At 26.4% G+C, this 22,508-nt stretch overlaps 4 protein-coding genes across 10 annotated transcripts; 3 read left to right on the forward strand and 1 right to left on the reverse strand.

Moving 5' to 3' along the window:
- Positions 1-512: 512 nt before the first annotated feature.
- Positions 513-6,234, forward strand: LOC118439923 (uncharacterized). 2 transcript variants are annotated; one of them, XM_085661249.1, is made up of 4 exons: positions 513-839; positions 1,365-5,162; positions 5,342-5,555; positions 5,679-6,234. In XM_085661249.1, the coding sequence occupies exons 1-4, from the start codon at positions 777-779 to the stop codon at positions 5,870-5,872; spliced, it is 4,269 nt and encodes a 1,422-aa protein (XP_085517375.1). In that variant the 5' UTR covers positions 513-776; the 3' UTR covers positions 5,873-6,234. The 2 variants fall into 2 exon arrangements, with proteins under 2 accessions (XP_085517375.1, XP_035718086.2); XM_035862193.2 differs by having other exon boundaries at positions 513-849; positions 5,679-6,231.
- A 1,893-nt stretch (positions 6,235-8,127) lies between these two features.
- Positions 8,128-10,381, reverse strand: Syx18 (syntaxin 18). Of its 5 annotated transcripts, none has more exons than XM_035862078.2 (3): positions 10,240-10,381; positions 9,547-9,758; positions 8,128-9,336 (listed from the first exon to the last, which is right to left on the reverse strand). In XM_035862078.2, the coding sequence occupies exon 3, from the start codon at positions 9,253-9,255 to the stop codon at positions 8,284-8,286; it is 972 nt and encodes a 323-aa protein (XP_035717971.1). In that variant the 5' UTR covers positions 9,256-9,336; positions 9,547-9,758; positions 10,240-10,381; the 3' UTR covers positions 8,128-8,283. The 5 variants fall into 5 exon arrangements, with proteins under 5 accessions (XP_035717971.1, XP_035717968.1, XP_035717969.1 ...); XM_035862075.2 differs by having other exon boundaries at positions 9,449-9,758; XM_035862076.2 differs by lacking the exon at positions 10,240-10,381 and adding an exon at positions 10,006-10,119 and having other exon boundaries at positions 9,449-9,758.
- Positions 10,382-10,410: 29 nt separating this feature from the next.
- Positions 10,411-12,457, forward strand: epsilonCOP (coatomer subunit epsilon). Its single transcript, XM_035862079.2, has 3 exons — positions 10,411-10,552; positions 11,092-11,580; positions 11,750-12,457. The coding sequence occupies exons 1-3, from the start codon at positions 10,448-10,450 to the stop codon at positions 12,056-12,058; spliced, it is 903 nt and encodes a 300-aa protein (XP_035717972.1). The 5' UTR covers positions 10,411-10,447; the 3' UTR covers positions 12,059-12,457.
- Positions 12,458-13,267: 810 nt separating this feature from the next.
- On the forward strand, positions 13,268-18,783 carry LOC118439857 (poly(A) RNA polymerase gld-2 homolog A). 2 transcript variants are annotated; one of them, XM_035862072.2, is made up of 11 exons: positions 13,268-13,589; positions 15,172-15,318; positions 15,598-15,992; positions 16,092-16,273; positions 16,372-16,655; positions 16,790-16,958; positions 17,063-17,206; positions 17,285-17,413; positions 17,534-17,723; positions 17,815-17,930; positions 18,039-18,783. In XM_035862072.2, the coding sequence occupies exons 2-11, from the start codon at positions 15,175-15,177 to the stop codon at positions 18,200-18,202; spliced, it is 1,917 nt and encodes a 638-aa protein (XP_035717965.1). In that variant the 5' UTR covers positions 13,268-13,589; positions 15,172-15,174; the 3' UTR covers positions 18,203-18,783. The 2 variants fall into 2 exon arrangements, with proteins under 2 accessions (XP_035717965.1, XP_035717964.1); XM_035862071.2 differs by lacking the exon at positions 13,268-13,589 and having other exon boundaries at positions 14,540-15,318.
- Positions 18,784-22,508: the final 3,725 nt, after the last annotated feature.

Genomic DNA, 22,508 nt, shown 5'->3' on the forward strand with positions numbered 1-22,508 from the left:
CTCCTCTCTTCTCTCATTGGTCCACAGTCAATTAAGAGTTTATCAACAAATCGTCTTAGATAATAATTCATTATAAAATTTATATTTAATCGTAATAAAATAAAAATAAAAGTAACATATTTTTATTATATTAATATGTATATATATAATAAAGACATTATGTTGAAAAAGAACTAGCGTATAATTGAAAATAACCAATAAATGAGCTGGACTCGTTAAATTTTATTGCCGGAAAGGTAGAATTCAATTCATTTAATAAACATTCATTTGTTATATATTATTTCTTTAATAAAGAGAAAATAATTTTCTTGATAAATAAATACGTTTTATTATAATGAATAAAAATTTTTTGTCAAGTTTAATAAAATAATGTAAAAAAAAAAAGTGGACTATATCGTCATTGGTGGAATACTCGTTTATTGGTTACTTTTAATATACAATCACGACGGCAACGTAATGAAAAAAAAAAAGGTATAACTTCACCATCTATGTTGATTAGAGTAAAGCATACTGTAACCTACGCAGCCGTAAAGTGGCGATGGCGTTTTGTGTTTTATATTCTTTTGTGAATAAAATCTGGCGTTTATGCGCGTTTTGTCGTCCGATATCAATCCGTTATTATAATTTGTATCTTTTAAGATAAAGCGAGATATAATTGTTCCTTGTTATAATTATATCGAAGAAAAATTGGGCCAGGTAATACGAGAATCAAAAAAAAATATTAAAGAAGCCCTCGCTTAGAACAGCCGGCGAACGTGACTCAGTTTGTGCAGTAAATGCAATATTCTGATGTTAACGACAATATATTATTGAGAATAGAAATCGCCACAACACATGCGGTAAATATTGGTACGCATATCATTTAATTTATTTATTTCCGTGATTATATTATACCAATACGATCTTCCCGCCGTAACCTTCTTTCCGCTTGTAACAAGTAGCATTGTTACTAATGCTTTTTCTATCTTCTCATGTGATGTCCCATGTAAACATATACGTATATATAGAGCATGTATATCAATGGTCATATTAAGTTATACTATTGAACATTAAACGTATAATCCTTTCGATTTTTTATACTTTTTAAAATTGAAAATTTCGATTTTTAACTTTTCAAGAAAATTTTTTTTTTCTTTTTCCATTTTTCAATTTTCACTCTTTCTCTCTCTCTCTCTCTCTCTCTCTTGTCTTTTTTTCTCTTCATTTTTTAATAAATAAAGTATACATTTTTTCCATCGTTTATTTCTTTAAATAAATTAATTAATATTGTACATTTTTTTTTTCTTTTTTTTTTTTTTTTTTTTTTTTATATATATATATATATATATATATAAATAGTTAATAAATTGATATTTGAATTATAGCGTACATACAAAACATTCGTAGAGATGTCAGACGTAGAAAAGATGGAAGATACTACAGTGGATACGCAAGATACTTATTATGAAAATCCAAAAGGTAGTGCTGTAAATGAAAGTCAGGATTTTCAACTTGTTGATACTGATGAAATAAATTCATCTACAAATAAATTAGAAATTCAATCTGAGAATGATAATTCAAAAACTAAAGATGATCCGAATACGCAACAAAGTCAGACACTAGATGAGATAGCTGAAGATAAAACGAGTGAATTAGAAAAGAAAAGTGAAGTTGTTGAAAGCAATGAAAAAGATAATGTTGCGGATGATAGTTCTAAACTTGATGACCAAAAGGATGATACCGATGATGAGAATGATATTGTCCAAGGTACGCCTCCTATGACGTATTCGCCATCTAAAAAGGAGGTTCATGGTACATCTGAAAAAATGGGTCTCAAACGTAAAGCAGACACTGTTGATAATCCTGTTATTAAGTTGTTAAGAAGTTCATCCTCAGAAGATGCTTTAAGTATAGAAAAAAATAAAGTTCATAATGATGATAGTCATCATTCAGATAAATCAGATGATTCTCAATTAAATATTTCAAGAAATTGTACAATACCAGATGTTGTAATTGAAGAAACTCAGGATGTAGAAGGTGAAGAACTTATTGAATCCAACGTGAAAAATTCTGATTTTGTTTTAAATGAAACCAAAGATGATAAGAACTGTGAATCATGCCCTGTACAGAAATGTTTAAATAAGAATGAAAATAATGCTAAAAAAACTTATGAAATAAATCAAAATGAAACTGTAAACAATCCTATTACATCCGACACATCTACTAATATAACTACTATTACCACAACAGCTACCACTACTACTAGTACTGCTATTACTACTAGTACTGCTATTACTACTAGTACAAATGACGATATTGAAAAAGAAAATACTTTTGATGTTAATATGACTAAGGTTAGCGATGAAAAAGAATTAACTGAGAACAAAGAAATAGAAAATATAGAAATATCAGCAACTGATGTAACAGCAAAGAATGATTCAAATTCCGATGTATCAATTAATTCTTCTAAAGATATAAATGAAGAAAAATCACTTGCTCCTGTAAATAAGGAGGATAATAAAAGTTCTACATCCAAACATATTGACGATGTTAATTTGCAGAGTAAAAGCAGTACCAGTGAAGAAATAGTATTAGATAAAATAACAATAAGCAAACAGCAACCTGTTGCATCTACTTATACAAACAAACCGCGTATGAGCATAGAAGTTGTTTTTGACAAATCAACTATGTCTCAAGAAAAGAAAATAAAATTACCAGAATTAGTTGAAATTGATGAAGATGGGGAGAAAATTATCTTAGATTCGTCGCAGGAGAATTCTATAGGAAAACTTGGTGAAAAAGAAGTTTTTGATACTACAAATACTGAAAATATTTATAAAAGTTGTTACGAAAATAAAAATAGTAATGATTTCAATTATAAATCTTTAATTAACACCAAAGAATCGTCAGTAGATTCAAAATCTGATAAACATCATTTTAATGGAAATAGTGAGTGTAAGAAATGCGATACAGATGGTACGGCTAGTGTAGAATCAGATATATTTACTAATGAGCTGCATTCTACTATTTTAAAAGGCGATAATGTTTTACGGTCTATGAATAAAGAAACGAAGATGCCTGCTTCGGTAACTAAAGAGAGTGATAATGCAGATTTAATAAGTGTGAGTGATAATGAACATGATGTTTCACTTATAGATGATAATGTTAAAAGTAAATCTGAGTTAAGTAATGCAAATTTACTTGCAAAAGCTTTACAAGTAGAAAAAGAAGTTGGTGTGTATGTAAGACTTAAATGTTTATTACATATTGATGAGAGTACAAAAGAATTTCTGAACAAAGAATTAATGAGTGTTCATTGTGAACCTATAGTAGAACTTTCATCCGCACGCCAAAAAACAGAAGACACTTCTGCTTCGTTAGCTGATATTTCTGGAAATGACAACAAGGATACCTCACCAGGATCAGTTAACAGCAATCCACAATTATTTCATTTAAACCCTTCGAGACTTTCTTTCCTTTCAACAATTAGTTCTACAAGTTCAGCATCCAGTGCTGCTTCTTTAGTCGCTAAACTTGCAGCTAAAGATACACATTTTTCACTACCTCGAGGTCCAGCTAAACATGCAAAAAAGTCAGTCTATGAAATACCATCAGCACCGCAAAAACAAAATATAGATGAATCTCATGAGAGATTAATTAAGGAATGGAAAAATAATCGCTTATTAGTAACAACCATTTTGAGTTATTTAAATACAGAGGTTAATACAATTGATACATATAACATAAGTAATGAAAGATTAGATGATGTTCTGCAAAAAATTAGATGTTCTACGCCAGAAGAACAAGATGAAAGGGCAATGGAAACGACAACACCCAAAAGTTCCAGAAAAAATCGAGCATCAAAAAGACCACGAAGTAAAAATACCAGAGCAGGTGTACAAACGAATGGAATGTGCAAAATTTCACCAAAAGAATTGATTTCTTCCCAAGGAAATAACAGTACTCCTAGTAGTAGAAAGAAAACCAAAACTGATAAAATTGATAGTGATATACCATCCAATAACACTGTTTCATTCGTTAAAGATTTATCATACATTAATATAAACGATGAATTGGTTGGTAAAGAAGTATTTGCCAAGTGGTCTGACAATAATTATTATCCAGGTACAGTCACGGAAAAAGTTAAGTTAAAATATAAAGTGAATTTTTACGATGGAAAAAATAAATTACTTATAGAAGATTTTATTATACCAATACCAAAGACCCTAAAAGAAGGTTTATCAGTATACGCGACTACGGCAGAAGATGATTATGGTTCCTGTGGCTTAATAGTTGAAGTCCAAAATACTAATAATGATACATATTATTCAGTAGAAACGGATGAAGGAGAGAAATTACAAGTCCAGGTGAAAGACATCTTTTTGTCATCAGATCAAGCACAAGTATTGAAGGAAGAAATATTTGTCAAAATAAATAATCTTCCGTCTACGCCTAAGCTTTCGGGCCAAATAACTTTAGACAACATGGTAGATGGAAAACGGCGTTCTAAACGAATTGCCACACCCACATTTTCAACTCCAAAATCTAAGATATTGGCTGGTAGTTCTATTGATAAAAATATTAGTATATCGGAACCTTCTGTTTCTGGTATAGCTTCTAAAACTAAGAAGAGAGATTCTTCTGAAAATGAGAGTAAATCTAGTGATTCAAATCTTTCATTAAAAGATGAAACTATATTAAGTGGCGTGCAACCAGAAATTATTGGGACGCCAAATGAACAAATTGTAAAAGGACCTCAGCATAGAATAAAAGGAAAACCACGAAGTAAGAAAAAAGCTGAAAATGAAGAAACTATTGCGACTTTGGGTCCTATTCCAAACAACAATTCTACTTTATTTAAAGGCATGTCATTTATTCTTACTTGTGCATCATTGGAAGTACTTGATAGGTTTCAAGCAGATGCTAAAGATTCTGGTTCTGAGACTGGAACAGAAAATGAAGAAGAATGGGTCCGTAGACCATTTGTAAGGGATAGGCTGAAAACCCAAATAGAAGCTGGAAAAGGTAAAATTTATGACGAGTTTGATTTAATACCAAAGGAAGAATATAAAAATACAAAACTGATTACAAATGTGCCAAATGTTACTGCAAAAAATTTATTATGTCTTTCGGTCGGAATTCCTGCATATAATCATAATTGGATTATACAGTGTTGTCAAGAGGTATATAAAACTTGTATCCTCGTAAAAATGATAAGCATAGTTTTTATTTATATTACATTTGAATAATATTTGATGTTTATTTATTTATTTATTTATTTATTTATTTATTTATTTATTTATTTATTTATTTATTTATTTATTTATTTATTTATTTGTTTTTTTTTTTTTTTTTTTTCAAGGACAAATTAATAAATCCAGCAGGATGGAGCTTACCTGCCGGATGGAGTTTGGATAAACAATCTTATATTGAAGTTTTTCAAAGGCCTAGTAATAAACCATTAACTCAAGTTATAGTAATAATTCCTATTGTAGAATCGGACAAAAAATTTACATCTTTTTGGCGCCAAATATGTGAAAATGCAGGTGCTGTGGTTTTGCTGGTAGATGGTTCAGGTATTATATTTTCTATATAATTAACTTTTAAATTATCTCTCATATCTAATATGAAATGTATGTACATAGCGATATAAATGATAATAATAATATTTATAATTAATAAAATATTAATCCTTACAGAAAGTATGGAAGGATTTGCAGAAGGTACAGTAGTAGTTACTAATCGCAGATGTCCTTCATGGGCTATTACAAAAGCTGGAGAATGGCAATTACCATTGCTTTCCACAACGTGGGTTGTTCAATGTTTAATTGAAGGCAAAATCTGTCCATATGACTCTCAACTACGTTATAAATATAATTATATACAAAATTAAAATCCTTCCTCTCCAGCAAGGTGTTATTGGCCATATCTGTAAGTACAACAAATATAGTTATGAATGGAAAAGAAAAAAACACATTTTGTTTTTAAATTTCAAATGTTTTCAAATATTCTATTCTTATGTATTTCTTTATGTTTATGATTCCTTTGAATTTTGTGTATATATATATATACATATATAAATATATATACACACACACACATCTTAAAGTATATTAAGTTTAAATATATATATATTGTATATATATATATTTAAACGTATGTATATATTATATATATATATTATATATATATATATATTATATATATATTTGAAGTGTATTTTCTTATAATAATAATTATCAGACCATTTATGAAATAATGTCTTTTATCAATCTATGCTAATCATATATGATAATTCGCAACATATCTTTGCTAAATAAAATTTAATTTATCAATAAAATTAAAGAAATTTAAAAAGATGTTATTATTCAATGATCATCTTGTCGATGAAAATATTTGCTTTGCATTATTTTTTTTACTATTGGAACTTTCTACCATAAAAAGTTATAGCTATTGATAAAATTAAATTCTTATTTCCTTCACATTTTTTTTTTCAAGAAACTATAGAATATTTTCTCCTTTCGTTATACTGACCTACAAGATAGAAATTTAATGGATCTGTTTTTTAAATAGAATTTTTTTTTATTACTTTTCTGTTCATTCTCAGCATATGTAGATTGTGAACAATTATATTATATAGTTCAGTATTCACATGAACTTATATTTGTTCTATGCTTAATAATGAATATTAAAAAACTAAAGAATTTTCTCTTTTATTTTTCTAAATTCATATATTATCGTTAATTCATATTATTCATTATTTAATCCTATTTTTTTATTTGAAAAGTTTCCAAAATCAACAAATTAGGAATTAGATAAATACTTCTCTGTATTTATAGTACTTACAGTGTTGGTATTGTTTCTCACAAAGCTGTAATATTAGAGTTTTGTAACATTTTGTATAAAATAAAATATAAATATATATCAATTTTATATGGTGAACGAGTTTATTATAAGGAATGTTTATAACGTCTTGATTGCAAATTGTGTGATATTGAAATGCAACAGTAAATCATGGAAATGAATGAAACATTTATAAATAATTTTCATATAAATATACACATATATATAATTTTACAATGTTTTGTCTATCTATCAGTGTTCTTCATGGTGCTTAATACCAATATGGTATTCTATCAAAACAGGAAGTCTTATAAAAGTGTCTTGCAGATATCTGTGACATAAATAACACTCGTATTAATCCTGTTAACATAAAATAATATGTACAACATGATTAGTTGATTTAATTTTACAACAATACAAATCACAGGTGAGATAAGTGTAAATGTAATAACAATAATAATTCAATTAACATTATGTTAGACTAAATAACATTTGTTAATTACAAATAACGCGAAATGGTATAATCATTTTTTTAATACATATTATCAACAAAAAAGTGCAAACATATAAATAGATTTATTAAAACAAATTATTATTTGTACAATTCATATTATCTCACTTATCTCATTGTGATTTATATATAATAAATTAATATGTGCGATTTATTGTAATCTGACAAACAATGTATAATATCAAATTAAAATATTTGTTATTTTTTTAATTAGTGATTATATAGCAGTGTATTTTTTAAATATATAATACACAAAGAAGTAATACTTATGCATTTAATGTATAAGGTATTACTAAAACATAATTTTATTTGATATATTATTATATTTACGTAGATATTAATGAAACTTACAAAATAAATTGAGTATTGAAGCTTCCTGTTAAAATGATGAAAAAGATATGTGCGAAAAAGATACAAGCAGACTATTGTAAGGATCTTATTTTCTCCAATACTCGAAACTTCAAATTTTTATTATGTTAAATCCATGCTGCATTTCAAAATTAATTGGTACATCGAGAATAGGTGCACATGTACGAGTGTGTATATATAAGTAAATATACGAATATTTACTATTTCTATTACATAAGTTGTAGCCATTATGTACAATGTCTTTGGGATAAAATACAATGACCTATTTTGTCAAAAAAATTTTATTCTTCATCAATAATGTACCCATCAATTAAATATATATATATATATATATATATATATATATATATATATATATATAAATATGAAAAATAACATCAATTCATTTTGAATTTTTAAACATAATTTGAATTATAATAAATAATATAATTAATTTGTCATTATAATTATTGGAAATGTTATAAGAATATCTTGTTGAGAAAAAATAATTATTTACATACAATAATTATTTTCATAGAACATGTACAAAATATTTCGCTCTATTTTAATATATTGTAATATTTTGGAAAATTTAATTTAATTTACGGATTATACCAATCGAGGAAAAGTAAAGAAAATGACATAACTAATAGGAAAAAAAGAATCCACACTCTAAGCCCAGCATTCCTTTGAATAGCTTGTCGAATCTGTTCGTTAGCTTCTTTTACATTTTCAGTAGATCCAACGACCGTTGTCATTAGTCGATCAAGATCTTTATCTTGATCTAATACCTTTTCTGTAAATATTTCTTGTAATTCAGCTATATGAACTACTTTACTTTCAATTTGTTTGACCTCCTCCGTTATTGTACAAAGTTCATTATATAATTGTTCATTTTCTGACTCAAGCATCTGGATATCTTCAGGTGACAATTCTTCATATAAAAGAGTATTAACATCTTCATTAATTTCTTGAACTTTCATAGGATTCAATTTGCTTGAATTGCTCTGATTTTCAGTGTTATTTGTTTTTTCAATTAAATTTGAAACAGACCTTTTATTATCCATTTCCATAATTTTGTTTGGTTTTGTATCTAATTCAAGTTTAGATATATTCCTCATTTCTAAAGCTTGTTTTACTCTTATGGCTTTTTGTTCTGAATAAATTTTACAAACATTTTTCAAATAATCCTCAATCAAGAGCAAAACAATTTCACGATGTTCCATATTTTGTCTAGAAACTTCTGAAAATGCAATTTCTCTCTTCAATTCTTTAATAAGCTGAGAACATGTACTCATAATTGTTTGAGCTCCTGCATCAATTTTATCACGATCAGTATCGGTCATACGTGGTATGTTAGAAAAATAATTGGAAAAATTTAAATAAGCTTTCCGATTTTCTAATAAAAATTCTCTAAGTTTTGTTATTTGTGCTACAACAGCTTGGGTTTTGATGTAAAAAGAACTTTTACTTTTTGTCTTTTTCAATGGTTTAGTAAAACTAGAAGATCCTAAATTTTTATCCTGTAAATTAACAGTTTTTACACAGTCTCTGAATAATATACTGACATCCATTTTTAATATCAGTGTATATCACTGCTAATATTTTGAATGTAAATAACTTCAATCACACAAGTAGCTAATTATATCTTATGGCTGAAAAAAGATATATTTATAAAAATAATGTTCACCCTTCAAATACAATATATAAAAATATTTTGTTTCGTTAATCTATAATCTACATTGCCATATATAATTCAAACATTACCTCAAACTAAACTGACTTAATTGTGAAACTTATAATGAATATATATTATCAAGATGATTCACAAAAAAGTCACACAAGGATAATGTTCACTTTATTACCTATTCTTACAAATGAATTCCAATGTAGTATAATAAATTAAAACCAGCTCATTTTCATTTATTTTAAAACACATAAACATACTAATATATCATATTAATTGAATAAATCGATAATTGTGATGATCTTAATAATAATCTATATTCGAAAAATACTTGTCGTATAAAATTTTACACCGACCATATTGTGCTAATGTTGTACCGTGCGACATAACCTAGAAAAAAAATATCAACAAAGTTAAAAGGAAAAAAGATGTGGAAACTTGTGACAATGTAATACTAATGTATAATTACAATTATTCATAAGACAGAAACTATTGAAATATTAATTTTTCAAAAATAATTTTTATTTGTAAAATTTTTTTTTCTATTTTTTTCTTTTTTTTTTATCACTTCCTCAAAAAAATTTAATTAATTAATAGTTATCACTAAATTTTTGAACATCCGGTTGACGCAACTTACATCTTGATATTCGATTGTTATAAACAACTTTAAAAGATGCAAATAAATATAAACACAAGTATCTTGATTTATATCTACTTTGAAATTATATTTTTAAATAAAATGAAAATCTTTGATTTTAGATTATTTCATTAAAATCTAAAATAATAAAGATACATGATAAATACAAAAATAAATACTTCTAATATTATAATTTATAAAAAGTTTCCAAGAAGATATAATTTTATTTATTACCTTTTTTTCTATTACACGATTAAAGATATTACAAGATAGTGTTCATTTTTATAAAACATTGCAATTTAGTCATTGCAATTAATAATAACGAGATATAAATTTGTTTAATGCCTTTTGCATGTATCTAGGGACCCTGAAATATAGAAATATGCAATAGTGAAACGAAGTAGGAAGAAATTCTAGTACTATCTAGTATCGAAATGACAAGATGGCACGTCAGCAGCAAAGCGATGTCGATGAATTGTTCGACGTAAAAAATCACTTTTATATCGGTAATTATCAACAATGTATCAACGAAGCACAAAAAATCAAGGTACGTGTATTATCAAATTTATGCTGGTATTTTTTTTTGACATTGTCAACATCCAGAAAATTTATTTTCCTTTCGCAGTCATACTACCGCATTAATGTAATTTATTGTTAAATCAAAATTTTTTCTTTTTTACATGAGAAAACAATATATATATATACATTTTTTTTTTTATTAATATTAAAAAATATTTCATAAGGATGATTCTCTTTTGTGTATCAATTTATTAATAGATATATATTTCATTTCAATGTAGCGTTAAATATTGAAAAAACTGCTATTGAATAATAATTCTGTTTTTTATTAATAATTATTTCATAACTACTCTACAAACACATGTTTTTCTAATAATAAAAAATTATAAAAGTCACATTATATATTTTAATTTCATGTAAAATATTAAAGTAAATATTAAATTATTATTTTATAAATTATCTATCCTTTATATCTATACAATCTTTATTATATTTTTATTTCTATCTGTGTAATAATGTAATTTAAATTATACATATTAGAATTATATTTTTCCTCTTTAATTACAGCCCTCTTCTTCGGACGTGGCAATGGAACGCGATGTATTTTTATATCGTGCTTACATAGCACAAAGGAAATTCCGTGTTGTTTTAGATGAAATCAATAATTCATCGCCACCAGAATTACAACCATTGAAAACATTAGCGGATTATTTTGCAAATCCGTCACGTAGAGAAGCAATTGTTGCAGAATTAGATCAAGCAGCAAATCACACTAATTTAGACAATCACAATTTTATGATTGTTGCTGCTACTATATATTATCATGAAAAGAATTTAGAATCTGCACTACGAGTACTTCGCAATGTAGATCATTTGGAATGTTTAGCATTGACATTACAAATTTATTTGAAAATGGATCGTTTGGATTTGGCTAGAAAAGAACTCAAGACAATGCAGGAGAAAGATGATGATGCCACATTAACGCAACTCGCTCAAGCTTGGTTAAATATAAGCAGTGGAGGGGACAAATTACAGGATGCTTATTATATATTTCAGGTATAAAAAAAAATATAGATAGCTTTTATCTTGATGTTTGTTATTGTAATTAGTAAAATTACTTGATATCGAATGAACTTAAAATATATTTATAAAAAAAACATTGATAGATTTTAATTAAGATTGATTAATTTATTGAGATAAACTTTTATTTGTTGAATTATTTCAGGAAATGATTGACAAGCATTCCAGTACAAGTATGTTGTTAAATGGTCAAGCTACTTGTTTTATTGGTCAAGCAAAATATGAAGAAGCTGAAACAGCTTTGCAAGAATCACTTGACAAAGATAGTAATAATCCTGACACCTTAATCAATATGATTGTCCTTTCGCAACATATGGGAAAACCACCTGAAGTTGCTAATCGTTATTTAAGTCAATTAAAGGATTCTCATTTGGAACATCCATTTGTTCAAGAATATTTGCAAAAAGAAATTGAATTTCAAAGACTTAGAAAACAATATTCATCGTCTGCCTAAATTACAATAAATTCAGACCTTGGCATTCCATGGATCGGTTAAAATAAACAAGTATTAATGAGAATATTGAATCAGTTTTGAATAGGGCATACTACAGAATGTAGACAATATTTATGGGACAAAGTGTATGAGATTTTGTCATGAGGCTTGATCGAATGATAGTAAAGCAGTTTGCTCTTAAGCAAGAATATTCTGTTTTATATAAATTTCTATGACATAATCACAGAAATAAATGTAACATGTTTAGAGATTTTCCAAAATTAACCTTTTTATAATTAAATAAAAAAAAACACTATTGTGATAAAATTGAAAAAGTAAAAGCAAAAAGAAACAAAAAAAAAAAATAAAATAAAATAGCATTTAAACATGAACTCAACACCACTCGTGGTTTTAAAATAATGTTTTCAAAATAAAAATAAAAAAAAAAAAGAAAAGAAAAGAAAAACCATGCGGCTGCCATTTTATAGTACAGTCATAATAAGATATTTCTGATATGCAATTTTTTCATTTTGCATGTATCATCTTTTTTATCATAGAAATTTGCGCGTAATTATATACATATACATACGTGCATATAAAAAAATAAAGTATTGTACTACATACTAGTTTGCAATAAAGGAAGGCTACAAGCACTTTCTTTTTTATCTTAATATTTCGTTTGCGATAAAAAGAAATAAAACATTTTAACATAAACACAAATACGTAACAACTAATGACAATTGTAGAATCATAATCGTAGAGTCATTAATATTCAAACATAGCAAATAATGTAATTCAAATGAGTAATATATAAGTTCGTTACTTTTATGAGAAAAAAGGAGAAAGTAATTTGTTGAATTTTGTTGAGTTTTACGTATTGTTAATTCAATATTATCGATTCAATCGATCATATAAATTGTATTTAGTAGAAACGTTAAAATCATTATTTGTAACGATTATCACATCATTATTTGATTTTATTTATTGTTTCTTACATATATACATATGTAACTATTTTAATATATTCATACGTAATATATATATATATATATACACACGTAATTATTTTTAAATGTTAGAAATTTCTAAAAATGTGTGTGCGTGTGCGTGTGCGTGTGTGTTATATATAAGATTTTTTTAATGAAATCTTTCTCAATCGGTATTTCTATATTCCGTTTGTAATGCCATCTAACAAGAATTATTTAAAGTATTCAAAGTCAATCGAGAAACGTTCATATTACGTCAAAGAATTCGAAAATTTAAACGTATAATCGGTATAATAGAAAGCTTAGGATCGTGCAGTTTGCTCGTGAACGTTGTACTTGTTGCACAAAAAGTATCACTCGTAACTTGCTCAAATCGTGCCTACCTCAATTCTCATAAAATAAGATAGATTTAATGAAAGAACATCGTTAGAATTGATCATATTGAAATATTTAAATCGTGTTGTTTACGAAATAAGTTTGAATTAACCGAAAGAAAAAGAAAAACTTGTCGAACGATGCATTGTTACATTGAGGACATATTATCATAACATGGCGACTAAAAGCAGGTATTTGTGCACTCCTTATTAGAAAATATTATTACGCTTTTGACAGCTTTTATTTTGCTTGTTGCCTAAGGTAAAGATTGATTTACATTTGCTACTGCTAAACCGTTCGTAGTATCGTTAAAGTATTTGTACATGTTATATTTGTAAGTTTAAAGCAATCATTTTTAAATCTATTATTTTTTTTCTGTTTTCTTTTTTCTTTTTCTTTTTTTTCTCTTTTTTTTTTTTCTTTCTTCAAAAGTTTAAATATCTATATTGGGCTTAAAAACAAGTTTCACGTCTGATAGGTTGAAAGCAACGATATTCTTCTTTTTTTTTTTCTAAATCGACATAACCTAAAATGTTTTAAAGCTAGTTTTATAACAAGTCTTAGGTTTTTGCAAATTTCAATCAAAGAATCATTGCAAACGAATGACCTTAAATTTATGTCATGAAAGATAAACAAATTTCATTTTCTTTTCATTAAATATATTTTTATTACACATCATCTCAGGAGAGGTAAAACAATTAGTATTTCTGATATTTATTATTTTATTATTACTTCGATATATTATTTATCAGAATAGAAAGAAATGATATGAATAATACGTCTGTAATAATATTTTCAATTAGAATTTCATTTTATTTAGAATATATCAGTTTTATTCTAGAATCTAGAGTTGAAATGTTTAAAAATGTATGTCTAAAATAGATTTTTTTTTTATATTTTCAGGGAATACAAAAGGCTTTTGTAAATTATAATTTAGTTAGGAGCGAGTACTCCAAAAGAGCCAATATAATTTGTAATTTAAGAAAGCTAAATCTTAGTCAAAATTTATAAACAAAAGGCCTATAGAAAATTCTTTTACAACATTCCATGAATTAATCATAAGTGCACAAAGGACATCAAAATATATAAAGATAACAAAGAACAAGATATATGGGTTTAAAGCAAGAATTTCATGGTTTATAATCATTTATTTAATTTCTTTAATTAATTTTTTGATAATACACACGCATAAAATTTAATTATGCTGCTAACTCGAATATAATTTAAAAATATAGAGAAAAAAAAGATTACATAGTTTTGATCATTATTTATATTTTGCTTTTTCGTATATTGCTTGTTTTGAGAATACCATGACAAAATATTATTGAATTAAATGTATTTGCTATTTTGATCTTTGAATATTTATTTCATTGCAGTATCATTGTTTGTTTTAATGTTATTATTAAATATAGTATACACTGTGCAATTGTAGTTCGATATATATTAATGTAAATAAAAAAAAAAAATTAAACTTAATAACTTACATATAATAAATATACAAGAGAATTAAGGGGAATGTGCCTAAGTGAAAATAATACAGGAGCAAAGTTATTTGCCTTTATATCTTGTGCCTTGAACATATTAGATATTGCTGTAAATAAAGTTGAATGATTTATAAAGTATATTTTGATTGGGATGTTAAAATAGGTACAACGCTCATTTGTAACACAATTTAGTGTTGCGTTAGAATTATCAAGAGCAAGCTTCTTAGTGCTTTTTAATACTATATTAATTATGTATCACACTATGTATCCACCACAAATGATGGTGCAGATTATGGGTGGCCAACATGCGAGTGGACAATATCTATCAACGCCAACACAAATGGTACATATTAATAGTACAAATGTATTATCACCGGCAGAGTATACACAGTATATACCCGATGTGTCTGGCCATAATAGGCATCATATGATGCAGGTATGTATATAATATTATAGCTTTTAGCAAATTTTTTTTGTTTTTTTTTTCGCTTAACGTATATAATATCATTAAAGTAATCCTAGGTGTTCTTTTTTTTAGAGGCTTTTTTCAAAATTGTTAATTATTATTAGTTTGTAATGATTTATGATTATTATATTATATATAATAAAATTTTTATGATCGCTTCGCATTGGTAGTTGAAATTAATATTATTATTTTTCTATCTTTTATTAATTGTCAATTAATATTTTGAAAAAACTAAACAATACTTTTCAGACTGGAAGTTATCCATTGGAATTATTGCAATTAATGGGTGTTGAAATTCCTTCATTGCGGCACATAGATTATGTCAGTAATGTAGGTACTGGTTCTGGTTCAGGAAACTGGCCAAGGCGAATTATTCCGCCAAACAATACTTCCCCTCTACAACCACCCTTGCATCTAAATTTTAGACCATCGAATAATAATTCAATAAAGAAACAACATTGGAGTAATAAAACAAGTAAAAAAAGTTCGTATAGAGAAAACTTTTTGTATAATGATAAATATAATAGTGACAGTGGCTTTAGTTCCCGTTCTCCAACCCCCAGTAAATATCAAGCTGATAGTAGCCAGAATGAAAGTTCAGATGAACGGGATTCTATAACATCTTCAATTGAACAAGGAATCAAGTAAGCAGGATATAAATATCTAATAACTTTCATTAAAAAAAGAGATAATAAATTAAATGCAATATGTAAGAAATAAAATAATTTATTACTTTGTTGTAGAAAGTTACATAGAGTGCAATCAGACTATAATATTGTAAATAATAAAATTACAGAAGAAGGTTTTATTTCAAGTGCCTCAGCACATCAATTTTATCAAAATCAACGACCCATTAATTATTATCCTGCTTTTTCAACTCCCAGATCATTTCAAAATTATCAGAATAAAAGAAGATATCATACAGGTGATTAGAAATTAAATTATTTTTACATGGATATAAGATCAGAACTTTTTTTTTTTTTTTAATCTTAAAGAGCAAAAATTAATGGATTCATTGTATAGGTAAAGGTAGTCCACCACCTCAAAAATCTCAACGGGGTAAAAAGTTCACAGGAGTAATATTACCAGGTTACAGTATGTTCCCTAGGTGTCATACAGCTCCAGATCGATTTCTCGCTAGATCTCATCTTATTGAAGTAAATTATACGCCAACCGATTTAATAACTGGAACGGTGTGGGACAAACTTTCGCAGGATATTTGGAAGAAGTTTATTACAAATCAGCAAACTGAAATTGTTTATAGAAATAAAATGAATCTTTGGAAATATCTCTATGTTTTAATAAAGGTAAATTTTCAAAAATGAATTTAAAAAAATGATATTTTCTCTGATAAAAATATTAAAGAAATTTAATGTCCATTAATGACTATAGGAAGATAATTGATCTTCGTTATAATAAATATTATGTTGATTATATTTAGGGAACGTTTCCAAAATATGGATTATTTTTGGTTGGTTCAACAATGAATGGTTTTGGATCTGACAATAGCGATGTAGATATGTGCTTACTAGTGAGACATACAGAAATGGATCAAAAAAATGAAGCTATCGCTCACTTAGAACAGATATTAAGGTGTCTCAAACGATCTGGTAAAATTTTCTATAATATATTGATATTTTTGTAATGATAATATTTGCCTAAACATTTCCCAAAACGAGTTTAATTAGAAATTTCTATCGTTTATGTATATTAGATATTATAACACAACTTGAACTTATACAAGCAAAAGTACCAATCTTGAAGTTTCACGATGCTATGCAAAATTTAGAAGTCGATCTCAATTGCAATAATGCTGTAGGAATACGTAATACTCATCTCCTTTATTGTTATTCTCAAAGTAAGTGATTAAATTAGAGTAAATGTGTTTCTATTAACAAAATCATTGTCTATAAATATATCTATATTTATTTTACAGTTGACTGGAGAGTAAGACCTTTGGTTCTAGTTGTCAAATTATGGGCTCAGTGTCAAAATATAAATGACGCCAAAAACATGACAATATCTAGTTACTCTCTGGTTTTAATGGTCATACATTTTCTACAATGTAGGTTTCTCTTTTTTTTTTTTTTTTTTTTTTTTTTTTTTTTTTTTTTTTTTTGTATATATAAAAGAATAATTATACTTTTACAAAAAATCATATAAAAATAAATGTTATATATTGTAGGTGGCGTCAATCCTCCAGTTCTTCCATGTTTACATTCTTTATATGTAGGAAAATTTGGACCACATACAGATATTCATTCCATAGATATTAATGAGAAATTAAACATTCCGCCTATATGGTTTTATCCTACAAATCGTCAATCGCTCGGGGAACTTTTTGTAGAATTTTTTAGATATTACGTCACATTCGAGTGAGTTCATACTTGCATTTTATATAACAATACTTGCATTATTAATATTTGTAAATATAACATGTGTGATAGAACAAACAAAATTGATTAGTTTCAGCCAATATGCTATTTCTGTGCGTTTGGCACGTAAAATACCAATAGAAGAATGTAGGAGAGCACGATCGTTAAAAAATGATCCACATCAATGGAAATGTCTATGTATTGAAGGTATGTAAATGTCCTTGAGGAAAAAATTATTTATATTAATATATATATATATACACACACATATATATGTATTTTTTTGTTTTTTAAATGTCTCATTATATCTTACAGAACCATTTGATTTGACAAATACTGCTAGGTCGGTCTATGACCCAGACGTATTTGCAAGAATCAAGCAGGTATTTGATTGTACCTATCAAAAACTAAAGGAAGGTCATAATTTAGCAAGCATCTTTGTCAAAGTTAATACTATATCATCATATGCTATGACATAATGATATCCTAAATGTTAGTGCTTAAGAATATAAGCACTATATAGGATAATCAGGTGCTTCCACATATTTTGCGTTAGCAATGATCCTCTTTTAAGCTAGAGGTATTTTGAATATTGTTGTCCACCTATTGGTGTAAGAAATGATATATACACTGTGATGAAATGAATTCTGAGCTTGTCTCAGTTCAATCTGATCATACTTGTGATACTAATTTAGCATGAATTCATCTTATTTCATTGATGTGTTTAAGAGTAAAACTGCGAATAGTGTCCCTTTTTTTTTCCTCTCTATTTTTGTCTGCAATTATTTTCTATGAAAATTTCAAATTATTTTTTTTATACATCTTTGAAATCATTTCACTCTTAATATATATGATCGATATGAATTATTTTGGTAGTATTTACGTGTATGCTCTTTAAATATTTTTCATTGTGAGAAAAAAAAAGGATATAATATATATAGACTGTGAAACGCTTCCTAAAAAAAAAAGAAGAAAAAAGAAAAAGAAAAGTATTAGTTGTGTGAAATGAAATGTGAAATGAATAAATAAGTTTATCCTGATGTATATTAAAAATTATATAGTGCGTAACGAAGAAACATGTTACTTTACATAGAGAAATCTTTTGCATCATTAAACGAAGCTGTGGTGCCTTGTGTTTGTCACTTTTTTATAAATAAGATCTCATACGGTGCCAGCCTATTCGATAGTTTCGTTAAGATTTTTGTCGTGGACAAAATTACAGAAATATGGACAAGACTTACTCTGCACGTGTGTTATAATGTCGTCTTGGCATTAATATAGAATATTATAAATTTTTGCTGAAATTAATTTATAAAAATTAAAAACAAAAAAAAATTATATAAATGAGATAGTGTAATATAAAAGTATTTATATATACTGCAGAGAAAGTTCTACATATATAAAAGTAAAGTGACACTGTAACGAAATTGTGTTATTAAGTGGTATAATATCGAAAGGAAAGAAAGAAAGAAAAAAATAAATAAATAAAGAAGGAAAGAAAGAAAGAAAGAAAGAAAGAAAGAAAGAACCAAAAAAAAAAACAAAAAAGAATAAAACAAAAAATGGTACTTATTAATATAAAATGTTACTGCCTACAATACAGAGTGCTCTAGTGTAGGATGTAACAATAGTTATAAAGTAATTATTTTGAAACTATTATAACAAAATAAAATAAAACAAAACAATACAAAACAAAACAAAAAAATACCAAAAAATTAAAAGAAAAAAACATTTTTAAAGAAGAAAAAATATTTTGGAAATCATAAAAAAAACATGCAGGAAATTAAATTGCGTTTATTATGTTTAAGTTTATCGCGTCTTGTTAAAGTATAATGAATACATCATAGTAATGGCGAGATATAAAATATTTTTTAAATCTATACAATGGAATTATAAGAACCTATTGGGTTGATATGTGGTATTATGAGAGAGAACAATCATATTCTTCTTTATTATGATGTATGCATTATTAACTGCAACAATCGCATAAGATTTAATTGACTTTCTCTTGTTAATTTGCTTCTATTATATCTGATTAGGTTTTATTTTTTTTTTTTGCCTAATTGAATTTCTAATTGGTTATTCAAAATGCTATCTAAACAAAAAAAAAAAAAAAATAAAAATAAAAAAAGAAACTGTATACATTCTATAATAACTTCAGAATGTCGAACAACTAGATCTAATCAGATAGATGTGGTGGTACAAATGTTATATCAAATATTTTCAATAATTATTCATATATATATATATACAAAAGTTCCTATACACGATAAGATGGATAAATTTCAAGGCACCTATATTAATTATATCCATTATATAAAATCTATTCATATGTTGATATAAGCATATCATATCCCTAAATTATTGCATCTTCTAAGACGAAGATTTGCATTAAAATATTCTAGTCTTATACCTGACTAGTTCGTCTTCATTTAAATTAAATCAATAGTATATTAGACAAATTATATTATATAAAAGTGAAATTTAAATTATAAAAAGTATTCATACAAAAATTATAACAATGAACATCTTTGTTACTATATAGTCGTCTGTTCAAACATTAAAAAATTTTTGGTCATATGTAATTGCTCTACTTAACTGCTGTAATAGTTATTATATTCACATTCATGTGATACTAATATTATTGACTGTTATTTTTTTTTTTTAATTATCATAAAAGTATTCGAAATTTAGATAAATTCAAAAATTTTTCATCTGGTATTCTGACTTAATTTTTTTTACCGAATAATGTATACGATTCTGACCTAAGTGCCAAAATATTTTCTAAAAAATAAATTAATATATACATATATAGATATACATATATATATATATATATATATATATATATATATATATATATATATGTATATGTATATTTATATCTGCAGATATAAAAAAAATTGTACAAATGATTTAACAAAAAGTATGTAGAAAAAGTATTCGGTATATAATTATAATTTTCAATTATAAATATTTTTCCCACATTTACACGTATATAGAGAAAAAATCTTTTTTTTTTCAAATTTCTCATAGTGCATCATCATCAGTACAAAGTAGTAGCAAATGTCTAAAATACAAATAATAAGTTAAATTTTTGTAATCTTCATTTTCATTGTTAAATAAAATCAATCTACATTTATTTCTACGTAGATAAATTATTTTATTATATTTCCTAGCATTTTCATCGACTGCAAAACTTTATAATTTTATAACGAACAAACAAAAACTTTTATGATTGAGGAAATTGATAAAGTAATAAGTTATAACATTAAATTGAAAAAAAAAAAAAAAAAAAAAAAAAACAAAGGTATATTTTCAAATCAAATTTATTTGTACCATAAAAGTTTACAATAAATTTCCATATTATAATCTGCAGTTAGCGGTGCGCTGTTGGTCGGAGAGAGAAAAAAAATAATAATAATTTTGTAATGCATAATACAGATAATTTATTACTGCGATATAACCAATTCGTTAATGCCAAAAGCATATAGCATATGATAGATAATAGAAAGAGAAAAGCAGGGGTTCAGAAAAAAGAAAAAAAAAAAAGAAAAAAAAAAAAAGGGGGAAAAGAAAAGAATTAGAGACCGATCACAATGAATAAAAAAAATTAAATGATATTAATCAAAATATCGTAACGAATAAAATAATCTAGAATGCTAAATGAAGTATGTTTTTATATATTATGATGAACGAAAAAAATAATATTAAAAATTTTCTACAATTATTTATGCATTTTTTCTCTTTTTTTTTTTTTCCTTTTCTGTTTTGGTTTTGTTTAATTACTCAAAAAACCGCTTAAACAAAGCACTAATAGAAATCAAAAAAATAATATATAATACAATACGTACTAGGGTGTTATTTATGATGAATTCTACGCCATGACGTCTTGTGTGTTGCATTATTATTATAAAGAAAAAAAAAAGTCAAAATTCGAACAGAAGAAAGAGAAAGAGAGAGAGAGAGAAAGAGAAAGAAAAAGAGAGAGAGAGAGAAAGAGAGAAAGAGAAAAAGAGAGAGAGAGAGAGAGAAAGAGAAAGAGAGAAAGAGAAAAAGAGAGAGAGAGAGAGAGAGAGAGAGAGAGAGAGAGAGAGAGAGAGAGAGAGAGAGAGAGAGAGAGAGAGAGAGAGAGAGATCGCATATATAAATATTCTGTGACCCCTGCGGCAAATAAATATTGAAATAACAAAAAAAAAAAAAAAAAAAAAAAAAAATTATACTTATTGATTGAGAGATACGATTGGAATAGAATTCCCCGCGGTTAGCATAATGTTTTTTTTTGTCATGCCGAGTTTTTGAGAGGGGATGACGTTCGTTCATGATGATACAAGAAGTGTTGGCTTCATGCTGTCCAATGATGATTATTAAATCAGCGATTCTAGACAGATCCAGATATCAAGACAATTTGGTTAGTATGGTTACGTGCCATATATATTTCTTCGGTAATGAGATAAACATTTCTTTAACAAATCCCAAATCTCGTTCACAGCTCACCAGTAAAGCCAGATAAATTGTATAACTTCTTAAAGCCTCCGTTGGAAATAATTCTATAAGCATCTTCTTTGCGTGTATACTCGATGTAATTGTTTTTTGCTTCCTTTTTTTTTTTGTTTAGATTTTTTTTTTTTTTCTTTTTTCTTTCCCTTTTACCTTGGGGGATTGGCGGGGAGGAGGTTGGGAGGGAGGGGGAGTGTCTCTTGACTATTGCCTGTTGTAATGTCTACTCTATGCAGGTATATTTTGTATATGCGGTGTGGTTCTTTTTTTTTTTCTTTTTTTTTT

Source organism: Vespa mandarinia, chromosome 14 (assembly GCF_050613455.1).
Source record: "Vespa mandarinia isolate Hongniang chromosome 14, ASM5061345v1, whole genome shotgun sequence".
In the NCBI taxonomy this organism is placed as follows: domain Eukaryota; kingdom Metazoa; phylum Arthropoda; class Insecta; order Hymenoptera; family Vespidae; genus Vespa; species Vespa mandarinia.